The sequence below is a fragment of the Danio rerio genome, chromosome 25, assembly GCF_049306965.1.
Source record: "Danio rerio strain Tuebingen ecotype United States chromosome 25, GRCz12tu, whole genome shotgun sequence".
In the NCBI taxonomy this organism is placed as follows: Eukaryota; Metazoa; Chordata; class Actinopteri; order Cypriniformes; family Danionidae; genus Danio; species Danio rerio.
In genome coordinates, this window is record NC_133200.1 from 7,129,249 (window position 1) to 7,157,022 (window position 27,774).

At 33.9% G+C, this 27,774-nt stretch overlaps 1 protein-coding gene across 1 annotated transcript in view; it reads right to left on the reverse strand.

Annotated features, from left to right (window-relative positions):
* Nucleotides 1–371: 371 nt before the first annotated feature.
* Nucleotides 372–27,774, reverse strand: part of ptpn9a (protein tyrosine phosphatase non-receptor type 9a) — a 28,531-nt gene continuing 1,128 nt past the window's right edge. The window contains exons 2-13 of the mRNA XM_005162973.6: nt 17,579–17,722; nt 15,886–15,975; nt 14,107–14,231; nt 13,867–13,972; nt 11,786–11,896; nt 8,467–8,783; nt 8,147–8,234; nt 7,651–7,720; nt 7,492–7,570; nt 4,755–4,905; nt 4,311–4,518; nt 372–1,561 (exon numbers count right to left, since the gene is read on the reverse strand). Of these exons, the coding sequence (XP_005163030.1) occupies nt 1,371–1,561; nt 4,311–4,518; nt 4,755–4,905; nt 7,492–7,570; nt 7,651–7,720; nt 8,147–8,234; nt 8,467–8,783; nt 11,786–11,896; nt 13,867–13,972; nt 14,107–14,231; nt 15,886–15,975; nt 17,579–17,722 (1,680 nt within the window). The 3' untranslated portion in view covers nt 372–1,370. The remainder of the gene's footprint in view (nt 1,562–4,310; nt 4,519–4,754; nt 4,906–7,491; nt 7,571–7,650; nt 7,721–8,146; nt 8,235–8,466; nt 8,784–11,785; nt 11,897–13,866; nt 13,973–14,106; nt 14,232–15,885; nt 15,976–17,578; nt 17,723–27,774) is intronic.

Consider the following 27,774-nt stretch of genomic DNA (forward strand, 5'->3'; position numbering starts at 1 on the left):
GGCCTCTAGGTTACGCTCATTAGGACAGGATGGTCTGACTTTACTTAAACAAAAGTCTTGTCATTTAACAGAAATAATGTCCAGCATAGAATATAAAGTCATGCTGCAGTGGAGAAAGAATGAATATCGTGTATAACTCCTATGAGCTTTGAGGACTGCATCCATACATCTCTGAATTTACTCAAATCACCTAATAAAGTCATCTGGAATATCAAATAAAGTGTCTTGCAGGACTCAAAATTCTTTGGATTCATCTTCAATGCCTCCTCCATCTTATCCCAGACATGCTCAATAATGTTCATGTCTGGTGACTGGGCTGGCCAATCCTGGAGCACCTTGATTTTCTTTGCTTTCTTGAACTTTGATGTGGAGGCTGAAGTAAGAGAAGGAGCGCTATCCTGTGGTTGGTAATGTAATGGGCAGCACAAATGTCTTGATACCTCAGGATGTTGATGTTGCCATCCACTCTGCAGATCTCTCACTGAATGTAAACCCCAAACCATGATTTTTCCTTCAGCAAACTTGACTGATTTCTCTGAGAATCTTGGCTCCATGCAGGTTCCAGTAGGTCTTCTTCTATTTGTGATGATTGGGATGCAGATCAACAGATGATTCATCAGGAAAATTGACCTTCTCCCGCTTCTCCAACTAGAAGTCAAGTTATTTTTTGTTGTTCTTAAAACTAGGAGACAACAAGACTTTTGTCAGGTAGTGTATGTGTTTATAATTCGCAACGGTGAGGTAAAAAGTAAAATAAAACTACTACATAACACAGATACTGTCAAGCTCCAAACAAGGCAATGAAAAGGCAAAATAATTTCAGCTGTTTCTTTTCTTTTGTACTTCTTGGAGCTTGACAACCACCATTTACTTCTATGTAAGAGCACTTACGATTGTGTCACAAAACATAATGGATTCGAAACAGCATAAGGGTGACTAAATAGACGTAATATGTATTTTAGGACAAATTTTAAACTTGAGTATGGAGATGTCGTGAAATTAAAACCCTTACAGTATTACAAAATAACCTCAGAAATGTCCAATTTTGTTTTGCGAATGCGAAGCATCACATGAATTTCTGGACAAAATTCACAGAATAAACTGCAGGAAATGCGGCACAACATTGCATACAGTACGCTACAATTGGATCATTAAACATTTAGACACCCCCATTTTCATTTACGGTAACAATTTCTGCTTCCATTCTATTATTAGTGGAGTTTTAATCAAAAACCCAGCAATTTCGATCCAGTCTAAGAGTCGTGATCGAGCCCTGTCTTATGATTGGACGACAGCAGGCCTTGCTTCTTACTGATTGGTCGTAATCAGTCCTGTGCGGTCTCTGATTGGCTACGAGTGGGCCCTGCTGCTCACTGATTGGCTGAGAGCAGGCCCTGTCTCTGAGCGTGCTCGAGGATGGCGGCGTGGCAGAAGTAGTACTGCTCGGGTGTTTGTATGCTGAAGGCACGCTGTGATCTCATTCGCCGGACCGTCTGGCAAATGTTAAGCGTCCCGACGTCCTGCAGCTGCGACAGGCAGATGTCCAGCGCACAGAATGTACCTGAAAATACGGACAGATATTGAAATTGCGTTACTGTTTACTTCAGTTGGAACATTAGATATTTTGAAGAAATGGTTCACATTGACCTCCATTATATATTGTTATTTTTCAATACAATAGAAGGGAATGTTATCAGCAATATTCACATTTCATTTTATGTCTCAAATGAACTAAGAATTTACTGTATTTCTAAAATGATTGCATATAGATATTCTGGTAAATGTTGGTAACATTTTGGTTCCAGTTGACATGTTTTTTATTTTAAAATATTTTATGTAAAAAGAGATACTTTGAAGAATGTTAAATTCAAACAGTTTTGGTTTTATCTATTTTTTTCAATGATATTTTTTATTTATATAGTGCAATTCAATGGGAACCAAAACAAATATTTTGAAGAATGCTGATTACCAGAGTTTTAGTTCTCATTGAAAGAAAAAGATGTAATATTTCTTTTGATATAAAAAGGTTTTAGTTCCTATTGAGCTCCATTTTATTGCAAAATATCTTGATGCAAATATTTCGAAGAATATCAATAACAAAGCAGTTCTGGTTCACAACAAATTTCAAAAGATCTTAATATAAATAATAAAAAATGTTGGTAATCAAACAATTTTAGTTCCTACTAAATTTTAAATTATTACGTATTTTCAGTTATTATTATGTGTGTTTTCATACACGCATTGCAATTTATTGGGAACTAAACATTTTGGTCCTTATTTTTCTAGAAATTATTTTAAAGAGTTCTAAACAATGTAACCAAACAATTTTAGTTTCTACTGAATTTAAAATTTTTAATGTATAAATATATATATTTTTAATTTTTTATGGGTTTTCACCTTCATTGTGATAGGACAGTGGAGATTTACAGACAGGAAAGTGAGGGGAGCAGAGATAGGGGAAGGATTGGCAAAAGACGTCAAACCCTGAATCCAACTTGGGTCGCCGTGATCACCTCCGTGCTGTGTCGATGCACTAACCACTTGGCTTTTGGCGCCAAAAAGTTGAAATATTTTTGAGAATGTTGGTAATCAAATGTTTTGGTTTCAATTGACTTTTTTTGTAAAAAAAAAAAAAAATTTAATTAAATTAAAAATCAAAACGGAAATATTTTATTTAAAAAAAATGTGTTGTATTTTTATATCCAAAAATTGACATTTATTGGGAAACCAACAGTTTTGTTCTCATTTTTCTTGTAAATATTTTAAAGAATGCTCATTACCATTGTTTTGGTTCTAAACAAAGTAAACCAAACAATTTTAAATTACGTATATATTTTTGGAATATATTATATTTTTTTAGTTCCCATTGAGTTCCACTTTATTGCAAAATATTTTAATGCAAATATTTAAAATAATATCAATAACAAAGTAGATCTGGTTTACAACAAATTTCAAACAATCCTATTTAATAGAATTTATCATTTAAAAATGTCGGCAATCAAACAATTTTAGTTCCTACTGAGTTTTAAATGATTTTTTATAAATATTTTTAAATATGTTTGTAATTCAAACATTTTGGTTCCAATTGACTTTTTGTATTTCAAAATAATTTATTGTTACAAAAATTATTTTTCCATCCACACATTTCAAGTCTGGGAATTAAACTGTTTGGTTCTTATTTTTCTTGTAAATATTTCGAAAAATGCTAATGCTAACCAGAGTTTTGGTTCTCATTCAAAGAATGTTGGTAACCAAACTATTTTAGTTCCTACTGAGTAAATTTTTATTAACAAATATTTTGATAATCATGGTTAATCAAACATTTTGGTTTCATGTGACTTGCATTTAAAAAATAATTTGTTTAAAAAAAGTTTCATAGTATTTTTTATTTACACATTGCAATTAATAGGGAACAGTTAGTTTAAACAGTTTAGTTCTTAATTTTCTTGTAAATGTTTTGAAGAATGCGCATTACCAGAGTTTTACTTCCAATGTGTTGCCAAATATCTTAATGCAAATATTTAGAAGAATATCTATAACAAAGCATTTCTGATTCACAACAAAAATTTGAAAAAGATCTTATTTAATATAGACAATTTTAAACTGTTGGTAACCAAACAATTTTTTGCACCTGCTAAATTTCAAATCATGTATACATATTTGGGAAAATGTTGGTATTGAAACATGTTGGTTCCATTTGACTTTGTTTTGTATTTCACAATAATTAATGTATCTTCCCTATTCGCACATTGCAATTTATTGAGAACCAAACTGTTTGGCTCTGATTTTTCTTGTAAATAATGCTGATTAGCAGAGTTTAAACAAGGTAAACTAAAAATTTTAGTTCCTACTGAATTTCAAGTTTTGTAGAAATATTTGGAAGAATGTTGGAATCCAACGGTTTTAGTTTATACTGAGTTTCACTGTATTGAAAAATACGTTACTGCAGTGTTTTGTAAAAATATCAGTAACAAGACAGTTCTGGTTTACAACAAATTTCTAAATATCCGATTTAATATAAATAATTGAACGTTTATAACCTCAAACTAATTTAATTCTTAAGACTTTTTCATACATACAATGGAAATCAATGGCAGTGAAAACTGTTTGGTTACCAAAAGCCTTAAAAATGCCTTATTTAATATAAATCAAACAAGACATTTTGCTGAATTTAAAAAGCAAACAGTTTTGATTTACAACATTCTTTGAAACATCACCAGTCATACAGCTTAAGTAAATGATGGCAGCTTTCATGTCCAGCGAGACTGTTCTTTTAAAATGCCTCTTTAATATGGAGTTTTACTACTGACCGGTCCTGCCGATGCCAGCGCTGCAGTGGACCACCATTGGTGGGCCGAGTGGATGCCCTCTCCACTGTGTGCCAAATGCCTGGACGGCCCACTGCTGCTGGTGCTTCACGGCCCCCAGGAAGTCGATCAGAGACACTGCGGAGGACGGGACCCCATAATCAGGCCAGCTGAGGAACTGGAAATGAGTCACCTGTCTCTGCTCAAACGTCTGAGAGATAAAAAACAACAAGAGAATCAGCTCTATATGTATGAACACTATAATCAGTTTAATGTTTTCAATGTTTGAAGCGTGCCCGCCATTATTTTATAAGTAATTATGGGCCACATAAAAAATAACCTGGTTCATATTAAATGATAATTTCTGACTGGCTGTTCAATAAACAGCTACATGCATAGAAATAATAATAAACGTGGTCCAAAACGATACTGAAATTAGAAATGTACCTCAGTGTTGTGCAGCTCCAGTGTGGTCTGGTTGTAATGTGCGTGGTTGTCCACTCTGTGATTGACCACAGCGATGTATCCGTACACCTCCTGACCGCCCTCCTCTTGAGGCCAGTACTGTCCACACTTCCTGCGGCCCCCTTCATCCGTCCTGCACACACACACAAACACTTCGATATTAAGACCCATTAATCTTCATCATGCATCACCATTTACATCCCTGTGGAGTTTGCATGTTCTCCCTGTGTTGGTGTGGGTTTCCTCCGGGTGGTCCGGTTTCCCCCACAGTCCAAAGACATGCGCTATAAATGAATTAGATGATGTGTCTGAATGCGGCTGGAAGGGCCTCCGCTGCGTACAACATATGCTGGAATAGTTGGCGGTTCATTCTGCGGTGGCGACCCCTGATAAAAAAGGGACCCTCCAAACTTGGTCCTGGAGGGCCGGTGTCCTGCATATTTTAGTTCCAATCCAATTAAAGGTTCAGGACACCCTGGAGAACTTTTTTTTTAATATATTAACAGATTTGTGTGTGTTGAGCATCAGTTAAGACAATGTTAGCACCTGTCAGCTTTAATTGTGGGGAAAACTGGATAATTTTGAGCTTTTGTCAGCTCATTTCAGCTTCCGGGTTTAAAATGATTTTTGGGGCGGATCAAAATCGGCGACGTAGCGAAGTACCGCAAGTGCAATGATGACGCGTCGATTTCTCAAATTATTCAAAGCGGAGTTTCCTTATCCTATGAGAAGAGCCGGCTGCTTAATTATTCATAAGAGCATGACAGCACACGCTTTCCGAAGGCTAGGCAGACGCTGACCTGCCAGACCAGTGCCAAACTCAAGCTGTGAGACACGGACCCACGGCACGCAGTAGCCGTTTATGAAGGCTCGTATGTGTTTGTTTCCATGATCCACGGGGTTTGTTGCATTTTTTCCCCCGTGATCCTGTCAGGGCCCATCGTACAGCAAAGCTGTGTGTGATGCAATTATTTTTGTCGGGAGAGCAGCACGAGAATTGGAAAATGGCGGATGTAGTCTTGTATCAGGAGTTCATTCACATTCAGACACATCGCCGTGCTGCTGTGTTTGCCGAAATCCTCCAGATTACCAGCAGGACTAATGGTTAAAATAGACAGGTCAGGAGACCTGCTGCACTGAGTCTGCATTTAGATCTATGATTCAGACCCGGGAATTGAGGGAGAAGTCCTCATTTATAGTGTTTATATGAACACGATTATCTTTATAATGATATAAATTGTGGTTGTCTGTATATGAAATTACGAATAACAAATGTAGCAGGTCATTAAATCACTGCTCATTTCTTTGCATTTTAACTTTGTAAACTATAAACTCATGCGTCTCCTCACGGTTTGTCTCAGTTTGTGAGCTAACTGACATCAACAGTTGTTCGCTCCCCTTCTCCCCTGCTGGCCACGCCCACTCCTGCCCTATGCTCGCGGAGCTCCACGCCCATTAATCATGCATCTTTTGAAAAAATTCTGAAGTACACTTTAACCGAAAGTGGGGGGTGCCATGGCCCTTTTAACACACCTGAACCAGCTAATTAAGCTCTTTCTAGGTATACAAAAACTTCCAGGCAGGTGTGCTGAAGGAAGTTAGAGCTAAACTATGCAGGACAACGGCCCTCCAGGACAGACTTTGGGCACCCCTTGACTAAGCTGAAGGCAAATGAATGAATGAATGAATAAAGGATCACAAGTGGACTACATTAATACAGGGGTAAATTGGGTTCAATATGTTTTGAGGTGGTCCACATTAACCTTTATTTATAAAAAATTGTAAAAAGTAAGGACAAAAGAAGCGGCGGCACGGTGGCGCAGTGGGTAGCACAATCGTCTCACAGCAAGAAGGTCGCTGGTTTAAGCTGGGTCAGTCGGCGTTTCTGTGTGAAGTTTGCATGTTCTCCCCATGTCCGTGCGGGTTTCCTCCGGGTGCTCCGGTTCCCCCCACAATCCAAACACATGTGCTATAGGTGAATTGAATAAGCTAAATTGGCAGTAGTGTATGTGTGTGAATGAGTGTGTATGGATGTTTCCCAGTGATGGGTTGCAGCTGGAAGGGCATCCACTGCAAAAAACATGTGCTGGATAAGCTGGCGGTTCATTCGGTTCTGTGGCGACCCCTGATTAATAAAGGGACTAAGCTGAAAAGAAAATGAACGAATGACAAAAGAAGCTTCTCAAATCGTCAGAGAGCAAACAAACAGCCACAAAAAAACAGCTGCTCTCCTCCTCCTGACCCAACAAGTGCTCATTATGGGATGTGTTGTGAGCAAGCGGAAGAGGTCAAACATGGATTCGCTCAAAATATTTTAGACAAAGTGTATTTTTCATAGTAAAAAACTCATTTTAATGACATTTTTGAACAGGATCCAGAAAAAAAAAACTCCCCACAAGGATACAAAGTTGCATTAAATGTTCCCAAAATGCTACAATGAGAACTTCTGATGAAGAATTTCTTGAGTCTGTGGCACTGAAACGTTTAGTATAAAGCAGATGTGTATTCGGGATTATAGTTGTGTGTTATATTTTGCATTCTGGCTGCATGGGATTCATGGGAACCATTGCATTAGACTACTGAATAGCGGTTGGCCAGTAAACCTCGTTCTGTATAAGTGGGCATTTTTTGGCCAGAATAAGTGGCAATTTGGACTAAACTTAGACGCGGTAATAAAAAGTCATGCAGGCTACAAATCATTTCCTCTATGATGTCGTACCTTGTTGTCATGACAATGACGAGCACATTTTGTTCCCAAACCATTCTCCAGAAATCTCCATAGGTTTTCTCCAAAGGACCTGTTGAGAAACGACATTAGCCTGTTAGTTTTTAGTGCAAGTAAACAATTTAAACTGTAAAACTGTGGATTATTTTTTACCCTGAGTCCCAATATATGCGTTTTTCTGCTTGTATCCATCCATGAAGCTGGCGTTTATGTAGTCTGATCTCTACAGGACAAAAAAAACATCAGTGTTCAATTGGGTTATGCATTACCACTGATAAGTCTGAGGACAGTGAGGGGTTTTATTTAAAAGAAATTAATATTTGCATTTAGTATGGATGCATTTATTTACTAATACTGTCAGTAAATCTACTTAATCTAAATCATTAAAACAAAACGTTTTTCACTACCGTTTTGAACACCAATAATGATAGGAAATCTTAATTGATTTCTAAAGGATCGCATGACACTGATATCAGGAGTAATGATGTTGACGGGAATAAATGACATTTCATAATTGAATATTGTTAATTTAATTGAAATATTGTTGTCCACAAAGTTTTCGTTTTTGCTGGATTCATTGATAAATACCTCTAAAAAAAACCTTACTGACCCAAACATTTGCACAGCAGTGTGAATGACAAGCACTAACCTCATTTCTCCTGGCTTTAAGTCGCACCCGAGTCTGATCCAGACACAGAACGTCACCATAGCGATTGCGCTCCTGGTTGTGAGCAGCCCTGTAAAATGTCAACAACAGCGTGAAATCAAAATCGACCATCTAGTGATAATAAAAAAGCGACATGGCTAAATAGATGAAGGTAGGGCTGGGGTAGATGATTACTACTAATTAATAAAGTTATAGCAAATAATAACCTTAATTATACCTATTTATGGCCTTTTGTAAAGCTGCTTTGAAACAATAATAATTGTGAAAAGCGCTATACAAATAAACTTGAAGTGAATACTTACAGTGCGCAGGTGAACGTTCCCGGCGGCTGCTCTCGCCGGAGCTCCTCGTACTCCAGGTAGATCCCGCTGCGCTGAGCCCGGTTCAGGTGTGCCATGAGTTCAGCCAGACTCATGGCTTCAGCTCCTGGAGTGTGTATGGACGTGTTCTCCAGCGGGATCCCAACAAGCTCATCCACAGGATCCACACGTCCGTTCTGCTCTGACAGCAGCTGCAGGTTCCAGTTGTGGACGTCAAGAGGCAAACAGCCGCCAAGGTGTTCGGGTAAACAATCTCTGGGCAGATGCTGTCGCAGATCGGCCATCTTCACCATTTGAACCTGAAAAGAAGATCATGAAGTAAAACTCACACAAATTGACACTAGAGTCAGAAAAGTGGGGCGAACAGGTGTAAAAGTAGGTCGTACCAGTCATCAATCCCCACCAGCTTAACAAGAGTGGTCTACCAGGCTAACCAAGATATAACAGGCAAACACCAGCTGGTTAAAGGGTTGTTACTATATTGTTTTTGCCTGATTTTGTTTTGGATGACACCTATTGACGTTAAGTAAGCTGCTTTTGGCGATTAGAACTACTGTTGAATATGGGGAAATGACTAGGAATAACAAACAGTAGTGAACGATCAAACTATGAGCTGTGATGATAATAGATATACAGTTGAAGACAAAACGATTAGCCCTCTAGTGATTTTTTCCCACAAATGATGTTTAACAGAGCAAGGAATGTTTCACAGTATTTCGTATAATATTTTTTCTTCTGGAGAAAGTCTCATTTGTTTTATTTCAGCTAAAATAAAAGCAGTTTCTAATTTTTAAAAATCATTTTAAGGTCAAGATTATTAGCATGTCATCATGGCAAAGATAAAATAAATTATGAGTTATTAAAACTATTATGTTTAATATGTGTTAAAAAAATCTTCTCTCTGTTGAGCAGAAATTGGGGAAAAAAATAATAAGGAGGGCTAATAATTCTGACTTCAACTTTATATGCAAATAATATAATAAGACAATACCATTTTGCAACATTTTCAAGCATAACAAGCAGTTTTTACAGCTAAAAATCAAACGAAAGGTAAACTGAATGGAAATATTGAGCCAATAATTTTCCAATGGTTGCACCCGCTCCTACAATAAAGAATAAGGTCAAAACACACTGCAAAACAATCCAATGAATCTAAACTTAAACCCTACAACTTGTTACATCTAAACACATAGGCTGTTTCTCAATATGCGATCTTCAGCTATCTTACATCCTTGTGTTCACGTGTGACGTCATCATCAGCTGCCAAAGTTCAGTTCCAATACTCAAGACCACATGAACAGAGGACGCGTGAAGGTTCCGGATGTGTTCTTGATGTAGAAGACGCACTGATGCAGACTTGAGCACCGAACTCGCTCTAGAAGCCCCAAAAGTCATTGCGACTGAAGGTGGGAAGCGCTGCGTTTTATGTAGGTTTATTATTAAAGTTCAGAGATATCACTTATTTATCTCAGGAGTTTCCCTAAATGAAACGGTGAAAGTAAACATTACCATGTACATCTTAATAAAGGTATATACACATTAAGTGTGTTTATTTTATTTGTATTGTGCAACGTATATTTATAAAGACTTTATGTATAGTATATATCGTGAAAAGGGGGAAAACAATAACTCATTGAATGAATGCTGTAATGTTTAAATCCTTTTCTATAAAAAAGCGTGTGAAGCCATCAGGAAGAACCAGGGAAGAATGCAGCATCTCATTTCTCACAGGATGCGTTCTCTGTCCTCGCAATCTCCCAAGTTCGTTCTTCTGAGGTCAGTCACGCAAGTCCATTCCGTTCTTGGAATTGAGAAACAGCCATAGTTTTTTTTATTTTTTTAACTTTATTTTTTTTTTGTTTATTACTGAAAATCTTTAAAAAATAATAAACAAATCGTTTGTGTAACAAATTCTCAATATTTTATAGTCGACATCTATCCAAGATCAAAAAAACTTAATTTTGTAAACACTTCAGAATCAGCCTTTTCTCCTCAGTGTTTGAATCAGTCGGTATAAAGATTCAGCCTTTCTTAACACCTGCTTTTCTGAAATCCTGCTCTGCTCTGATTGAGAAGATGTTCTTATTCTGCTCTGACTGGTCAGACGGTCCTACTTGGCTCTGATACTGTAGGTCAGATCATGCCTTGTAATTAACTGGTCAGCCACTTACAGTGCATTTCAGAATTTAAACAACCGTTACCATATCTAAATTAGTGATGAGAAGTTCGGATCATTTTACTGACCTTTGATTCTCGTTCAGTGAAATTAAGAAATCTCCCAAATTAACCATATTTTGGTAATACTAAGATGCATGTAGATTCTTCCATTTTAATCAATCTTCAATTTAATAAGTATAAACATGACCTGACACAATTCTTGTCGCCTATCTAAGTTTAGGAACAACAATGAAAAGAAAGGCCTCTAGATTGATTATGCCTATTTTACCAAAATAAAATATGATCATGCCTTGATTTTTAATGATTTAATTAGGACAGTAAGGTCTGACTTTGCTTAGACAAAAGTCACTTAACAGTAATAATGTCCAGTATAGAATATAAAGTCAAGAATAAATATTGTGTATGACTCCTTTGAGCTTAAAGGACTGCATCCATACAGCTCTGCAATGACTCAAATCACTGATTAATAAAGTCATCTGGAATGGCAAAGAAAGCGTTCTTGCAGGACTCCCAGAGTTCATCAAGATTCTTTGAATTCATCTTCAATGCCTCCTTTCTTCATCTTTCCCCAGACATGCTCAATAATGTTTATATCAGGTGACTGGGCTGGCCAATCATTGACCTTCTTTGCTTTCAGGAACTTTGATGTGGAGGCTGAAATATGATAAGGAACAATATCCTGCTGAAGAATTTGCCCTCTCCTGTGATTTGTAATTTAATGGGCAGCACAAATGTCTTGATACCTCAAGCTGTTGATGCTGCTGTCCACTCTCCAGATCTCTCACACAGCCCCATACTGAATGTAGCCCCATGATTTTTCCTTCACCAAACTTGACTGATTTCTGTGAGAATCTTGGGTCCATAGAGTTTACAATAGGTCTTCTGCAGTATTTGTGATGATCAGGATGCAGTTCAACAAATAATTCATCAGAAAAATCTACCCTTTGCCGCTTTTCCAAATGATCAACTAGAAGTCAAGTTATTATTTGTTGCTCTTACAATTGTGATAGACGATAAGGCTGAATTGGGAAATCCTTTAATCCATGATTAAAATCAGAGGACATGAATATTATCTATACCTTGGCACAGTAAATTATAAGTACAGATGTGTGTTTGTACAAACCCGTTCTCTGAGTTTCTCCTTCAGTAACAGACTCAGTAAGTTATACGGGACCCTGAACCACACAGGAGCTCCGACGATGAGCACTTTCTTCAGCCGCGCAGGAAACGCACCCTGAAACAAAAGCAGAAACTCCTCTGATTTATTCTGAAACACAACAAGATCACTGGAGCATCTTCAAGACACTTCGTAATAGGAGTGTGCAATACTTATCGTTTTGGAGTGCGTCACTCACTTAGCAAAAGCAAACAAACAAACAAAAACATGTCTTTAGAGCAATGACTGTACGATGAAGCCTATTAGCCTTTTAGACTATAATTCAAGAAAGCAAGAAAAAAAAAGCTTATATATTCACTAAATATGACAAGATGAGTGATATCACACTAACAAGAGTGTCGTTTTCCTGAATATTAGCATGCGATAATTTCAAGAAACAAGGCATTAGCCGGTTTTAAAATTAATCTTTAAAATAAAAAACGAATCTAAAATGCGAATTAAGAGGATATATATCTGGTTTTAGAGTGGCTGACTGTAGTATTGGTAACCTAGCAACCAGCAGTAAACAAGGCAAGCATAATGGATTCACATGGGTGTAAAGTTTAAAACATCAGTTTTTTCGTCAAATGTGTTTACATATCACATTAAACTCTCTGTTGCACAAGTCCAAGACCACCTCAAGCGGAGTCGTTGTTTGGTTGTTGTAAATTAAGGATTTTGTTTTTGAAACTTGCCGTTTCAATCACTCGTTTCTAATCCGTAGGTCCACACAGAATCTACGTGCATAAAAATATGCATATTTCCGCAGATTTTTCAGCCCATCGTTTAGCCTTGTTTATTTATTTAATGGGACTAAAGTTGTTCATTCAGTTTGTCTATGAATTTTAGTAATATTGACAAACATGCAAATGTTTATATTCTTTATTTTCACTACAGTTTGTAAAGTACTATTTTCTGTGTTTTAGTAAACATATTATGAGAATATTATATGTATCAGGGGTTCTCAACTGGCTTGGCCATGGGACCCACATTTTTACATGGTCATCAAGCCGTGACCCAAATTTTTAGGAACTATAATATAAATTTAGGATTTATAATTAATTTGCATTTATTTGTTGACATACACAAGTAGTGACAGATAAATCATAAGAAAATTACCAATACTTACAAATAAACAGTATTTTATTGCTGTCATAACAAAATGTATCAAATTATAGAAATGTTACAGAGTAAAAACGACAAATATTGTAAACAGTGGTTAGGGTAAGGAAAGGTTCAGTTACCATGAACTAAACTGAACTGTTAATTAAACATATTGTTGTCTGGTTTCTAAATGTCGTTTTAGTTTAGAAGGTTTCATGCTCTCTTGTGGGAGCACCTCACTACATATGGCACACTAAGGCTTAAAGTCTTTTTTTGTCAATATATGTAAATCCATACTTTACATTGTGCATATTTATTGCTATAATTAAATGAAATTTCACATGTCAAACGGTAGGGTTGTCGCGCTCGCATTTCAAAATAAAAGTCCGGTATAAGCAAAATAAATTAAAAATTAAACTTTTTTTTTTTTTTTGACCACACACAGTGGGTCGCGACCCACCAGTTGAGAAACACCGATATATATTATATGACAAACTTGCTTCGTTTGCCAAGTGGATCTAATTGGATTTGAATTATAAACCTTAAATAATAAATTTCTGTCTGACCCTGCTCATGCAATGGAAACCAGCTGTTTAGAAAGCATTTTAGACTAAATAAATGTAATAAATTCTAAAAACAGGACATTTGTGCAGTGTTTCGTTCCATATATAAATCTGTTATTATTAAAATCAAGAGAACTGATGATTCAATTATCTGTTCATAAGCCACTTGTTTTGTTTCAAAATGAATCAACCATTTAAAACAATTCTTTTGAATGAACGAGTCAACAAATCAATCCCTCAGACAAGACACGGTCGCCACCTACTGGTGGTTTCAGTGTTTGTTTTTGACCAACGACAGGCCTAAACCAGCACAAAAAAACACACCCAGTAAAATCTCCATTAATCAAATAATGCCCCAGAATTCTTCACATAGAAACTCACCTTGAGCAAATTAAGGATCTTTTTGCTGAGGTCCAGCTCAAAGTTAGTGTAGTTGGATCCAGCCATGTCATAGATGAAGACCAGTCCATTTCTCTGAGTCTCAAAGCTAAAGAAACAACATTTATTTTGACCAGAAATCTAATCACAAAACTCTAAACTTCTTAACAGTCACGTCTGATCAATTTTATGGGACATTTTCGAGGTATTTAACTGAATTGAACTGAAATTTAAATGCTTTACCTTTCCACAGCTCGGTCCAGCAGGTAAAAAAGGGCCTGAAGAACCACATGGTTTCCGGTTTTGCTGGGATGGTGCAGTTTAGCCGTATAGAGGGCGATGGAGGCTCCTGACGGGTCCCGGACACCCTGATATCAGAAAACATCGCAATATGTCAGTAACGAGGAGCCATTCATATTCGTAAAGTCACTCAGCTCTTTGGAATATTAGAATAATGCATATTCTTTACTGAATAAAGCTACATTTACATTCTAAATGCAACATTCTGCAAATTATAAATTAAAATTAAATTTAAAAATTTAAATATTCAATAAAATTCAAAAATATAATTACAAAAACATTATGATAAAATTGTTTATGCATGCATAAACAAATGAATAAAAATAAATGGTCTTTGAATGATCTCACAAATAAATGCAGTAGTTGTATATTTCTTAATCCAACAAATTCTGCAAATCTGAAATAAAATAAATGTAATAATAATTATAATAATGCAAGATATATTTTTATATATAAATAGTAAATACATTAAAATAAATTCTAAAACAATGTGAATATGCATACATAAATGGATATTATATATATATATATATATATATATATATATATATATATATATATATATATATATATATATATATATATATATATATATATATATATATATATATATATATATATATTATGAATAATATATTATAATTAATATTAAATAAAAACTTCACGGATAAGTTTGTTGATCAAGTACGAGTAAGGTGCAGTTCTAGAGGTGTCCACAGAGGGGCAGAAAAAGTCTTCACTGAACATCAATGAGTCACTGAACCATCAGCTCAGAAACATTATATTTACATCTGCCATCCAGGAAGACACTAAATCTGCTTTATTTGCTCTCAGCTGCCCCATTTCCGTATGTGTGAGCACACGCTTTACATCTATTAAATATTTACGCCAATAACGAACAGCAATACTCTGATGACTCATGAGATGTGCGTCTCTCTCTGGGTTATAAATACAGACGGATAGAAGAGGAGACGGGAAGATGAGGAGGATCGATGAACATATTGGATAAAACCACCGCCTTCACTTTAGCTGGCAGAACTCAAATATTTAATTTCATTTATATGAATTTAAATGAAGTAAATTGGCTAGTAAATGCATATCTATCCATCCATCCATCTATCTATCTATCTATCTATCTATCTATCTATCTATCTATCTATCTATCTATCTATCTATCTATCTATCTATCTATCTATCTATCTATCTATCTATCTATCTATCTATCTATCTATCTATCTATCTATCTATCTATCTATCTATCTATCTATCCGTCCGTCCGTCCGTCCGTCCGTCCATCCATCCATCCATCCATCCATCCATCCATCTATATGCATACCAAAAAATATTTCAATTCACCATCTAAAAAATAAGTGTCAAAACAAAGCAATTTGAAAGCAGTATTAGTCAAATGCAGCTGAAATATTCACTCTATGAATAATGCAGTGATAAGAGTTCTAATAACTGAACTGAAAGTTGAAGTGAAACCTGCATCATTGACTCCGCAGCTGAAATTAAAGTGAGCGCAACACTTTTTCCATGATTAGTGACGCTTACAATGAACTCGGCAATGTGCACAAACAGAAATGACAATCAATATTATTGGAAAACACACTCCTGTTTTTGTTTTTTTCATGCATTCTTTTGCTGTTCATGTGTTATACAGTAAACGCAACATGTGGTAAACATATGTTTTGGACTATTAATAAACAATAATAAACTCACCAACACAGTGAACTTTCCGCTCAGCAGCTCTGAGCGAAGTGGCTCTTTGTGTGGTTGCAGTTTGACGATGCCTTCCCTAAGACGAGTCTCCTGGAGAAACACACACACACACGCTGACATCAGGAGGTTTATTTTATGATCATGAGCAGCTGAACATTCATTAAGCTGCATTAAATCACTACTATTGTCTACTATTGTTATTAAATTGTTTGTTTTTCTGACCAGGGTTACTACCAAACCAATATAAAAAAAATAAATAAATAAAAAATAAAAAAATAAAAAATATATATATAAAGCTTTTAAAATAAATTAAACTATATAGATGCATTTAAATAAATAAACTAATCAATAAAAAATAAAGCTTTTAAAATAAATTAAACTATATAGATGCATTTAAATAAATAAATAAATAAGCTAATAAATAAATAGAAATACACAGCTTTTTAAATAAAGCTCAAGAAATTAGTTAAATAAATAAATGAATAATAAATAAACAAACTAATAAAAATATACAGCTTTTAAAATAAATTAAACTATATAGATTCATTTAAAATCAATTAAACTATATACATGTTTAATTAAATAAATAAACTAACTAATAAAAATATACAGCTTTTAAAATAAATTAAACCATATAGATGCACTTAAATAAATAAATAAACTAATAAACAAATAAATAAAATATACAGCTTTTAATATAAATTTAACTATATAGATGCATTTAAATAATAAATAAACTATTAAATAAATAAGCTAATAAATAAATAAAAATATACAGCTTTTCAAATAAAACTAAATGAATGAGTTAAATAAATAATTGAATAATAAATAAACTAATGAACTAATAAAAATATACATCTTTTAAAATAAATGTAACTATATAATGTATTAAATAAATAATTAAATAAAAATATACAGCTTTTAAAATAAATTTGAATGAGTTTAAATAAATAAATTAATTAATAAATGTCGGCGCCAATAGCCTAGTGATTAAGTGCACCAACATATAACACCGTGGTGCTCACAGTGACCAGAGTTCGATTCCCAGCTCGAGGTCCTTTGCCGACCCTACCCCTCTCTATGCTCCCAATACTTTCCTGTCTGCAACCTCTACTGTCCCTTCCAAATAAAGGTGAAAAAAACCATAAAAAATAATTATAAAAAAATTAATAAATGAATAAACAAAATAATAAACTAATAAAAATATACAGCTTTTAAAATAAATTAAACTATATAGATGTGTTTAAATAAATAAATAAAACCATGCAGCTGTTAAAATAAATAAACTTTACATACGTGTTTAAATAAACATACAAATAAATAAATAGTAATAACAAAACTCCAAAGCAAAATAATAAAAAAGAAAATAAATGATAAATAACAAAATAAGCATTTATTTAAAAAAAAAATTTAATTATAATAATAACTTGTAAAAATAATAATAACTTATCATGTCCTGGAAATGTATTAGCCGAAAAGATACATGCATTTAAAATAATACACTGTATTTTATTAAAATAAAATTGAAGTAAAATTAAATTAAAATAAAATAAACAAAGAAAAATTAAAGGAATAAAAACAAAAACAAAAATAAAGGAATAAAAAATAAACTTAAAAAAAATTTTATAAAATAATGAATTCAATAAAAATATTGTCTTTTCCTTTTGACCAGAACATCAATCCAGAATCTCACCCTGTAACTGTGGAAAAGCTCGATTGCTCGTAGGACATCAAACTTGCGTGCCATCAGAAACTTTACGGCCACGTCCCAGGACAGCGGAGACACACCATGCTGAGACGTCCATTTGTTGATCTCCTCCAAAAACTGCTTTGTGGCCTGAAAAACAAAAAAAAAATAACAGCTTTTAATTGAAATCTCAGATCTATTTAACTATTTAGGTCAGTCGTTTTTTTACCCTCGTCTAAACCAACAGCTGCTCCAAAAAAAAAAACCTGAAGCAGAGATGCGTGTACGTTTACATGAGATTTACAGTCAAAACTCAGTGTTCTCGGTCATTTCCTGACAAACATAAACATCACATACAAACAAAACCATAAGTGGCGAAGCAGGAGAAAACTGAAGGATGCTTGAATTTGAAAGAGAAGAAGAGTCGCTATGAGGTGTGTGATATTTATCCTCTACATAGGGCTTGGACAATGAAACTGAAACACCTGGTTTTAGGTAGGGCTTCCTTTTGCGGCCAATACAGCATCAGTTGGTCTTGAGAATGAAAGATAAGAGTCCTATACAGTGGCCAGAGGGACTTTGAGCCATTCTTCTTGCAGAACAGTGGAAAATGTCCTGACTCGCTCCTTCAACCAAAGTGGCTCACTAATATTTGGATCTGGTGACTGTGCAGGCCATGGGAGATGTTCAACTTCACTTTTTATGTGAATTGGTGCATTACCATCCTGATACAATTGGTTAGTCCTCCAGAATGGTTCGGTAGTCCTTGGCAGTGAGCCAGCACCCATCTAGCATAAGTAATGCACATTGGGAATGCCATGATATTGTGACCCAAACCAACACTGATCCACCCTCATTTTCTGTGGCCAAGCCACAGTCTGGGTGTTACACTTCATTAGGGCTTGCTGTCTTGATCACAGATATTATTCTGCTAATTCAACCTTCACACTCTGCTATTATTAGTGGAATGTACAATCAATGAATATTGGCACCAGGTTGAACAAATTTGTCCATTAAACCTATTGGCCAGTGTTTCAGTTTCATAGTCCAACCCCTGTAAATATGAAACAGTTCCGAAAAATGATGAAACTGGCAACTCAATGGCACGGGTTTATGATGCATTTTGAAAATTAATAAACTAAAATGATAAAATGAGAATTAAATAACATAAAGAAATTTTTTTTGCAATATATAAATTCGCAACAGTTCAGAAAAAATACGCAACTGCCAACTCATTTTCAAGTGTTTTTCCAAAGCATTCTGAAAAATAATGAACTAAAATACTAAATAGAAAATAAAAACAATATAAATAAATGTGCTTATATACAAATACGCAACAGTTCAGAAAAATGACGTAACTAGCCACTCAGTTACATGCGTTTACGAAGCATTTTGAAAAAAAAATTAAATAGTAAATGAAAATAAACTACAATATAAATAAATATACAATAAATAAATATGCAACAGTTTAGAAAAATGACACAACTGGCAACCCATTTTCATGTGTTTCCAAAGCATTCTGAAAAATAATGAACTGAAATAATAAAATGAGAATAAAATACCATATAAAGAAATATGCAATATATAAATTCGCAACAGTTCAGAAAAATACGCAACTGGCAACTCCATTGCATGCGTTTAAGAAGCATTTAAAAAAAAAAAAAAAAACACTAAAATAGTAAATGAAAATAAAATACAATATAAAAAAATATACAATAAATAAATATGCAACAGTTCAAAAAAATTACGCAACTGGCAACCCATTTTCAAGTGTTTTTCCAAAGCATTCTGAAAAATCAAGAACTAAAATAATAAATATAAAATAAAAACAATATAAATAAATGTGCTTATATACAAATGTGCAACAGTTCAGAAAAAATGATGCAACTGGCAACTCATTGGCATGCATTTTCGATGATTTTGAAAAATAACAAAACTAAAATAATAAAAGAAAGCAAAATACAACATAAATAAATATGCAATATTTAAATACGCAACAGCTCAGAAAAAATATGCAAATGGCAACTCATTTTTATGTTTTTCAAACCATTCTGAAAAATGAAAAATACTAAAATAATAAATCAAAATAAAAAACAATATTACAACTGTTCAGAAAAATAATGGAACTGGCAACCCATTTTCATGCGCTTTTTCAATGCATTTTGAAAATTAAATAACTAAAATATTAAATACAAATAATAAACTATATATGCAACTGAAAACTTCACTGCTATTGGTGAAACATTTCTCATCTTTTCTGAACAAGCGTTTGTCTGAAGAATGGATCGGAATATAGACTAATGCCATCAGCGATAGACTACTCTTCTTAAATGTTAACAAATGCAGCTACCACAAACATTTAACATGAAAGCCAAATACAATACAAATAAATAAGCTGTGTTTCTTTCCAGAGGCTCCAGTCCACCCACTTGCACAACACTGTATCCTTAAAAGGAGAGATAAGCAGCACATCCAGGAAGAAAACCCAGAATTCAGCTCACTTTACCCTGAGACCAACTGTAGAGTTTTATCTCCAGACTGCTCATCATAGAACTCAACATATGGAGGGTGTGGGATTCTCCTCATATTTGTGAATATGTTAATAAATAATAATCCAAATATAAACATATTATGATTTTGATACAAAACTGTGTTTATTTTGTTGGATTTTTATTCATCAAGTACTGTCTAGTACTGAATAATAATTAATATTACGATTATTATTAATATTATTACTACAACACACATTACAATTTCATGGTTAGTTTTAGTAGTTTTTTTACATAATAATTTTAAATTCAAAAATAGAATTAAAATAGAAATAAATTTAATATATTTTAAATAAGAATATTTTGTAAGCTTTATAGGAAAAAAAAATTTTTATTATGTTTTTTTAAAAGAATCTTTTAAAAAATTACACATAAAAACAAAGAAGAATTTACATCTGAACCGACAACAAACCAAACATATTACAATAAGACAATTTTAGGGCGGCACAAGATTAATATTTTTTAAAATATTTTTTTCAAATATGCCTTGCTTAAAAAATAAATAAGTAAATAAATAATAATTATAATAATAATTACAATAAATAAATACTATCATTAACTGTAATAACCTTACTGGTTTTAATGTTACTAAAATAACATTTTTCTTAAAAAAATATGTAAATAAATAACAATGATAATAATAATAATAATAAATATTATTATTATTAATTGTAATAACATAATAGTATTACTATTATTAAAACACCAATTTTTAATAAAATAAGTAAATAAATCATTATAATGATAATAATAAAACATAAATATTAATAATAAATGTAATAACATTTTGATTTTATTATTAAAATAATATTTTTTCTTAAGTAAATAAATAATACGATAATAATAAATATTAATAATAATAATAATAATTGTAATAAATTATTGTTATTTTATTATTTTAAAAAATATCTATAAAAATAAGTTAATAAATAATGACAATAATAATAATAACAATAATAAATAATTATTATTATATATTGTAAAAACATTATTTTTATTTTTTATTAAAATAACAATTTTCTATAAAAAAGTAAATAAATAATAATGACAATAATAATATTAATGATAATAACAAATATTATTATAACATCTAATCGTAACAACAATATTATTACTACTATTACATGTAATAACATTTATTATTATATTATTATTAATAAGGATGCTCTGATTGATCCGTGCTTGCCAATCTGGCACATCTCAGGTGTTTGTTTATGAGTTTACAAGCACAGGAAGATGCACATGTGCTCCCCTATACTTAGCCTACAGCAGTCACAACACATGAGGAGGTAAATGATGCATGGGTGTGCCAGCAACTGATGTGCTCCCTTCACAACAGCTAAAATATATACAGATGGAATAATAGGGTAAATGAAACTTAAAAAGTTAATATAACTTAATCTTATTGCAATAAACCAGGGGTGTCAAACTCAATTCCTGAAGGGCCGAAGCCCTGCACAGTTTAGTTCCAACCCTGCTCCAACACACTTACCTGTAGCTTTCAAACAAGCCTGAAGGACTCAATTAGTTTGATCAGGTGTGTTTAATTAGGGTTGGAACTAAACTCTGCAGAGCTGCGGCCCTTTTGGAACTGAGTTTGACAACTGTGCAATAAACGGTAGTTTATAGGCCTATCGCTTTTAGTAAAAACGTAATGGATTTACAGGTGTGCATTTGTACTTCTTATGGATCAAATCTGTACAACAAACTTTTTCTTGATTGAGACATGTTGAATTCTTTTTCTGTTTCCAAATTTCATTTTTTTTTCCTCCTCAATTTTTATATTTGTGTTATATTATTTTCTGTAAAGCTGCTTCTGAGCAAGACGTTTAAGACGTGTTTAAGGGATTACATGCAGCATCCTTCATGTACTGTCTTAGATAAGGCAAGATCTCCACTTAAGTATCATACTTTGAGGAAAAATGTGCTTAATATATTATAAATCTGTAAGCTTTAGAATCGGTACTCAATATCGGCCAATAGCCTTAAAGAAATAATACTTTGTATCGGCTGCAAAAATCCTAATTTGGAGCATTATTAACAACAACTATAATAATTTACATTAGGAGCAGCATTTTTAGAATTGATTTCTAACAAAAGTTGATAAAGAAATACATTTTCCCATTATATTGACTTTATTTATTTACTTTCAAAAATACATTCTCTCTGTTTCTACATTCCCAGTGCGTGTTTCTCCAGTGGAAATGCTTTTAGCAGCTCATCTCCCACAGGACCCACATCTATTTACTCTCTGACATTCATCCAGCAGCCCCGATAAACCCATCTGCGAGACCCCAGAGCCCCATTCACTCGCTCAGCCGTGATTCCTGTGCATTTACACAGCGATAAGACCCTCGCTGAACCAATGAATGAATGAATGAAGGAATGAACGGACGACTGGGGCTTTATTTAAATGAGTCTCCACGGCAGGATGAAGGACACAGAGAAGCCTTGTTAAAGAAACCAACAGACCAACACTTCACTACACAACAGCTTTCAGAGGCTTTACGACTCATTTGAGCACAAACAAAACTAGTCAAATGTTTGCAAAACATTGGTGCGCATCGCAGCACTTAAAGCCAAACACACATTCCTCATGCTATAAATAACATGCAAGACTTATATAACGCCATTTCCTGTGTAGTTTTTATAGCTTTATGTGTTTAGCACAAAACCGGATCTAAATATTACAGGCGTTTCGCAGCTCAAAGTGTTACGATTAAAGGTGTTTCTGAGCTTTTCATGTTCAGATTAAAGGAATATTTCAATATTTTTATTCACTCAGAAAATACTTTTGCTGCTTGTTCAAGCTACTTATTTAATATGAGTTGAACCGACATTTAATTATTAAGTTTTGTTTGGGGCAACTTAATTGTTTTATGCTCAATCCACTTAAATTTGTAAAAACAATTCAGCTAACTTAATCGATTTGTGTTGGGACATCATGAAGGAATTGTGTGGAACCAAGCATTTTTACAGCGTTGTTTACTTGGCCTCAAATGTAGACTGTAAAAAATTCTGGCTCCCACACAATTCCTTCACATTGCCTCAACACAAATCGACTAAGTTAGCGCAATCGTTTTTTAAATTTAAGTGGATTGAACATAAAACAATCATGTTGCCCCAAAAAACACTTTAAATTGTGTTGTCTCATTAATTAATTAATTTTCCTTCAGCTTAGTCCCTTTATTCGCGGCGGAATGAACCTCCAACTAAACAAGCATATGTTTTACATAGTGGATGCCCTTCCAGCTGAAACCCAGTACTGCGAAACACCTTTACACTTTCACATTCACACACACACACACACACACACACACACACACACACACACACACACACACACACACACACACACACACACACACACACACACACACACACACACACACACACACACATACACATACAGTATGGCCAATTTTGTTCATTTAATTCACCTATAGCGCATGTGTGAATTTTGTGTGTGTGTGTGTGTGTGTGTGTGTGTGTGTGTGTGTGTGTGTGTGTGTGTGTGTGTGTTTGAATCAAAAATAAAATAACATAATTTTACTTACTTACTGGCCTGTATTTATAAATACATATAAAACATTAAGCAATAAGTGGATATGATAAGTGTAAATACTACGTGCATTATATTTTAAATGACATCCAATAATTCTTAAGATGTTTTGGTATCTAAACTGCAGTTGCAGCGAATGCCATTTTGGTTTGTTGTTTTCTGCAATTCATGGTAAAAATGTGTGACAGTCTCTATTTATTGCTCAGAATTGTTGCTTTTTTTAACCAGCACTCGTTCTAATGTGAAAGGGAAACTTCCTGGAAGACGACATCATAACGAAACTGTTTTTTTCAGCAAAAGTGATCTTCTTAAAGTTTAAATAATTGGAAAGTGATGTCAAGACACTAAACGTCAATAGAATGAATACAAATTAATATGTGACAATTAAAAAAAAACATGTTTGTAAAAAAAAAAAAAAAAAAAAGTAGGTTTTTTTTCATGTTACATGCACCCATACACTGTAAAAATGCTGTTTCAACACAATAAATTTTTTGTGTTGGGAGAACTTGAAGAAATTAAATTAACTTATTCGTTTTGTATAGACTTGGAATGGTGGACTTGAACAGACTTTAGATTTGTCCTGGTCATTAATGCTGATGATTATTCTGATGTTGAATTATTGTGTTTGGGACATATGCTTGCAATCTGTAATTTCCTGCTTAAAATCTGTCACTGACGTGATTTTCGTGAATACAGAAGACTGGGTGGGTACTTATGCATTTTGGCGGGTTTTGGATACTTTTTAACCTGGAATCAGTCAGCTACATCTGGCAACTGTGCGTGCGCTTTCGGTTTCATTTTCACTGCCAAGAGCAGTTCACTTCCTGCGCGGCTTCCAAACGATCACTCTGTGCCATAAACTGAATGTTATTTACAACTTTATTAGCTGTTATTCACAGCCTATGCAGGTTCTGTTCACTAAAGTAGACTTCATTCAGAGGCGCGCGCGCCCACACTCCCTGTGGTAACAGCTGATGGTCAGCTCATGTCACGTGTATTTATGTAGCTAGGCAACGACTGAATCAGCGGAGTATTTTTCGAGAGTGCTGTTAATATTAATAAAACTTTAATATCTAATAATATTGCGATATTCAAGATTTGTGAGGTCATACAGCTACGGATAACTCAGAACAGCAACCACAAGTCTCTCCGCCATCTTCAAAAGTCTCTCTTGTTGTCTTGACAACATAACCCCTGTAAGCCCCTTAACGGAAACCCCGCCTCTGCTTTCATTTGATTGGAGAATCAAAGTTGAGTTGACTTTTTTCAACTTTGAGTGCACAGCCACAGGGGAGAAAATGTAAGGCGCAGCAGGCGGTTAAAACGCGAGGCGCGCAGGGCGCCTAAGTAGCATGTAAAACGCTTGTGGCCGTTAGCAAACCAAGTAAGCAAAACCCAGTAAATTTGAGGCCCACCACAACGTGACGTAGGAGTGTGGTTTTCCCCGCCAGCAAATTGATCAACAGACACCATGTTTCTATAATAACATGTACACACGTCCACAGAACATTTCTTTGCAAATAAACTGAAATTGAAATATCTGTTACAACTCTCTGTGAGTTTTAGAAGATCGAAACTTTTTTTAAAACAGAGCATGTTTGTAATAAATACAGTAAAATCAATATATAATTCTTAACCGCTATATTCACCACGGCAGCATGGTGTCAGTAAACACCAATATAAGTGTGTGTGTGTGTGTACTGCAAACAGCATTTGTGTGAGACTCATCATTTCACAAAGGCTTGAAGAAACAAGCTTCAATACATCAAATAAACTTGGTATTTTTGACTAATGAGCTATATTTCAGCTTCATCTGTGTCTGTCGGTATCACTGACTGATGTCTATCTCACAATGCTGTAGAAGCAGACACACACGTGGGAACGGTGGGCAGAGAGAAGCAGCTCGTTTGCATTTAAAGCCACTGAATACAGCTACAATGTATTCAGACACCAAAATGGGCAGAATCTGGAGGCTATAATAAGTTATCTGATGGGTGTTTTGAGCTGAAACTTTATAGACACATTCTGGAGACACTAAAGGATTATTTTACATCTTGTAAAAGGGGTAAAAGAGGTGCCCTTTAAATAAGTACTTTAAATAAACAGCAAAAGCCTTTTTTGAGTGTAGAAAAACGACAAAAATTAAAAGTACTATATAATACAAGTATTATATAAAAGATTACTGAAGGACAACAAAACAGAATTTTAGCCACTTAAAAAAAATATACGCATAATTATAATTGTCAATTCATAGCTGTACAGACCCTCCGCAGCATTCTACAAATGTTCTACTAAAACAAACTTTGCATACATACAGACAACATTCGCACAGATGCATTAAAAAGACTCATAATCTGAACGCAACTGCATTACTTAAATTTTATGTAAAAAAACAGGCATTCTCAGACCTCCATAACAGTGATGAGTAAATTAAAGACGATTAAGGTTGTCAGTCTTAAGTTAAAATATGTACATTGAGAGTTTATAGGCAGGGTACGAATTACAGTATTAATTAATGCTTAATGCAAGATCAGCCCTGAATGTCAACAGCCTTTCAATAGTGAGAAATTGTTTTCATATCTCTAAATATCTGTATCTTAAATAATTAAATTATTAATTAATATAATAGACAATATAAATATACATTTGACCACCCCTATAACGGTTCAAACCATTATGAATGCATAATCACACCAAATCATTTTAAGTGAGAACAAATTCGCTCAACAGTCTGAAAGTGGCAGATCTAAAGCCCTGATAGACACCATATGTGTTCACAAGACACTTTTCTTGTAAAATACGAGCTTTTATTTACATATAGCCTGAAAGTAAAGTCAAATTAGGCGCATAGTTTGACCTACAGTAACCTCTAAAATAGCTGATCAGAGGTTACTGTAGGTCAGAGTACACTAATTCCCTCAAAACACTAAAAACTTAAATATTCATTCATTCATTTTCTTTTCAGCTTAGTCCCTTTATTAATCCGGGGTCGCCACAACAAAATGAACCGCCTAAAACTTGAATAATTTATTAATAAATCTGATGTAATTTTAAAAATACAAAGATTTATTGCAATAAAATATGTATTACACAAGCTAACATTATCGAAAATGTTTCATAAAAAGTTGAAGTTAAGAATAGTTTCAATTCAGGATTGAAATAGCTATTGAAATGCAAGTTTTAGGCTCTTACTTTTGCTCTCAATGCTGACTTTATTAGTCCTGACTTAATTTATCACCATTCAGACTTTGTTTCTTGCAGTTCTGTGTGTATATGTGTCCCAATTCCAAGTTCATATCTTGCACTTCTGAGTTTGCATCTCACAACTCGAACTTGATTTCTCAGAAACCCTGGATTTATTTGTAACAATCCTGAGTCTGCATCTGGTAGACCGCAAATCAGACTTTTTATGTCGAACCTTCAAGATACACAGTTCTGAGAAAGTCACAAGCCACAGTTCTGAGAGAAATGCCAAAGTTGCAATAGATGTTTGCTCACAAATGCAAATCTACATTTATATCTTTGAATCATAAGGGCCAGACGGAATCTGCGGACATTTTTTGCTATCTCTGCGCAGAATTTTGGTAAAGATCTGCGGATTTATGATGAATGATTTTGAGAGTATAACTAAAACCTTAATATATGAATACATTTTTAACTTTTATTTAATGTTTACAATGCAGTTCCAATTAGATCCTCTTTATTTGGTGAACAAAACAATTCTTTCATATAATATCTCTACTAAAAGACAGAACATATTACTTTACACACTGTATTGTAAACAAATTATTTGAATATTTTCATTTTAGTCAATAAAATTACTGAAACTAATTTAAAAACTGAATAAATATAAGTTTACACACATTTACACAAGTGAATGAACAGAATCAATTATGGGATAAAAATCTGTGCGCGCAGATTTATTTTATTTTTCAAAGTATGCATATTTCAAAATGTATTTCAATATGCTTAAATTACTGACAACACTATTTACATTCAGGATTATTGAAATCTTTGTTGTTAAATATGTTATAATTATTAAAGAGATAGTCCACCCAAAAATGAAAATGTCCTCATCATTTACTCATACT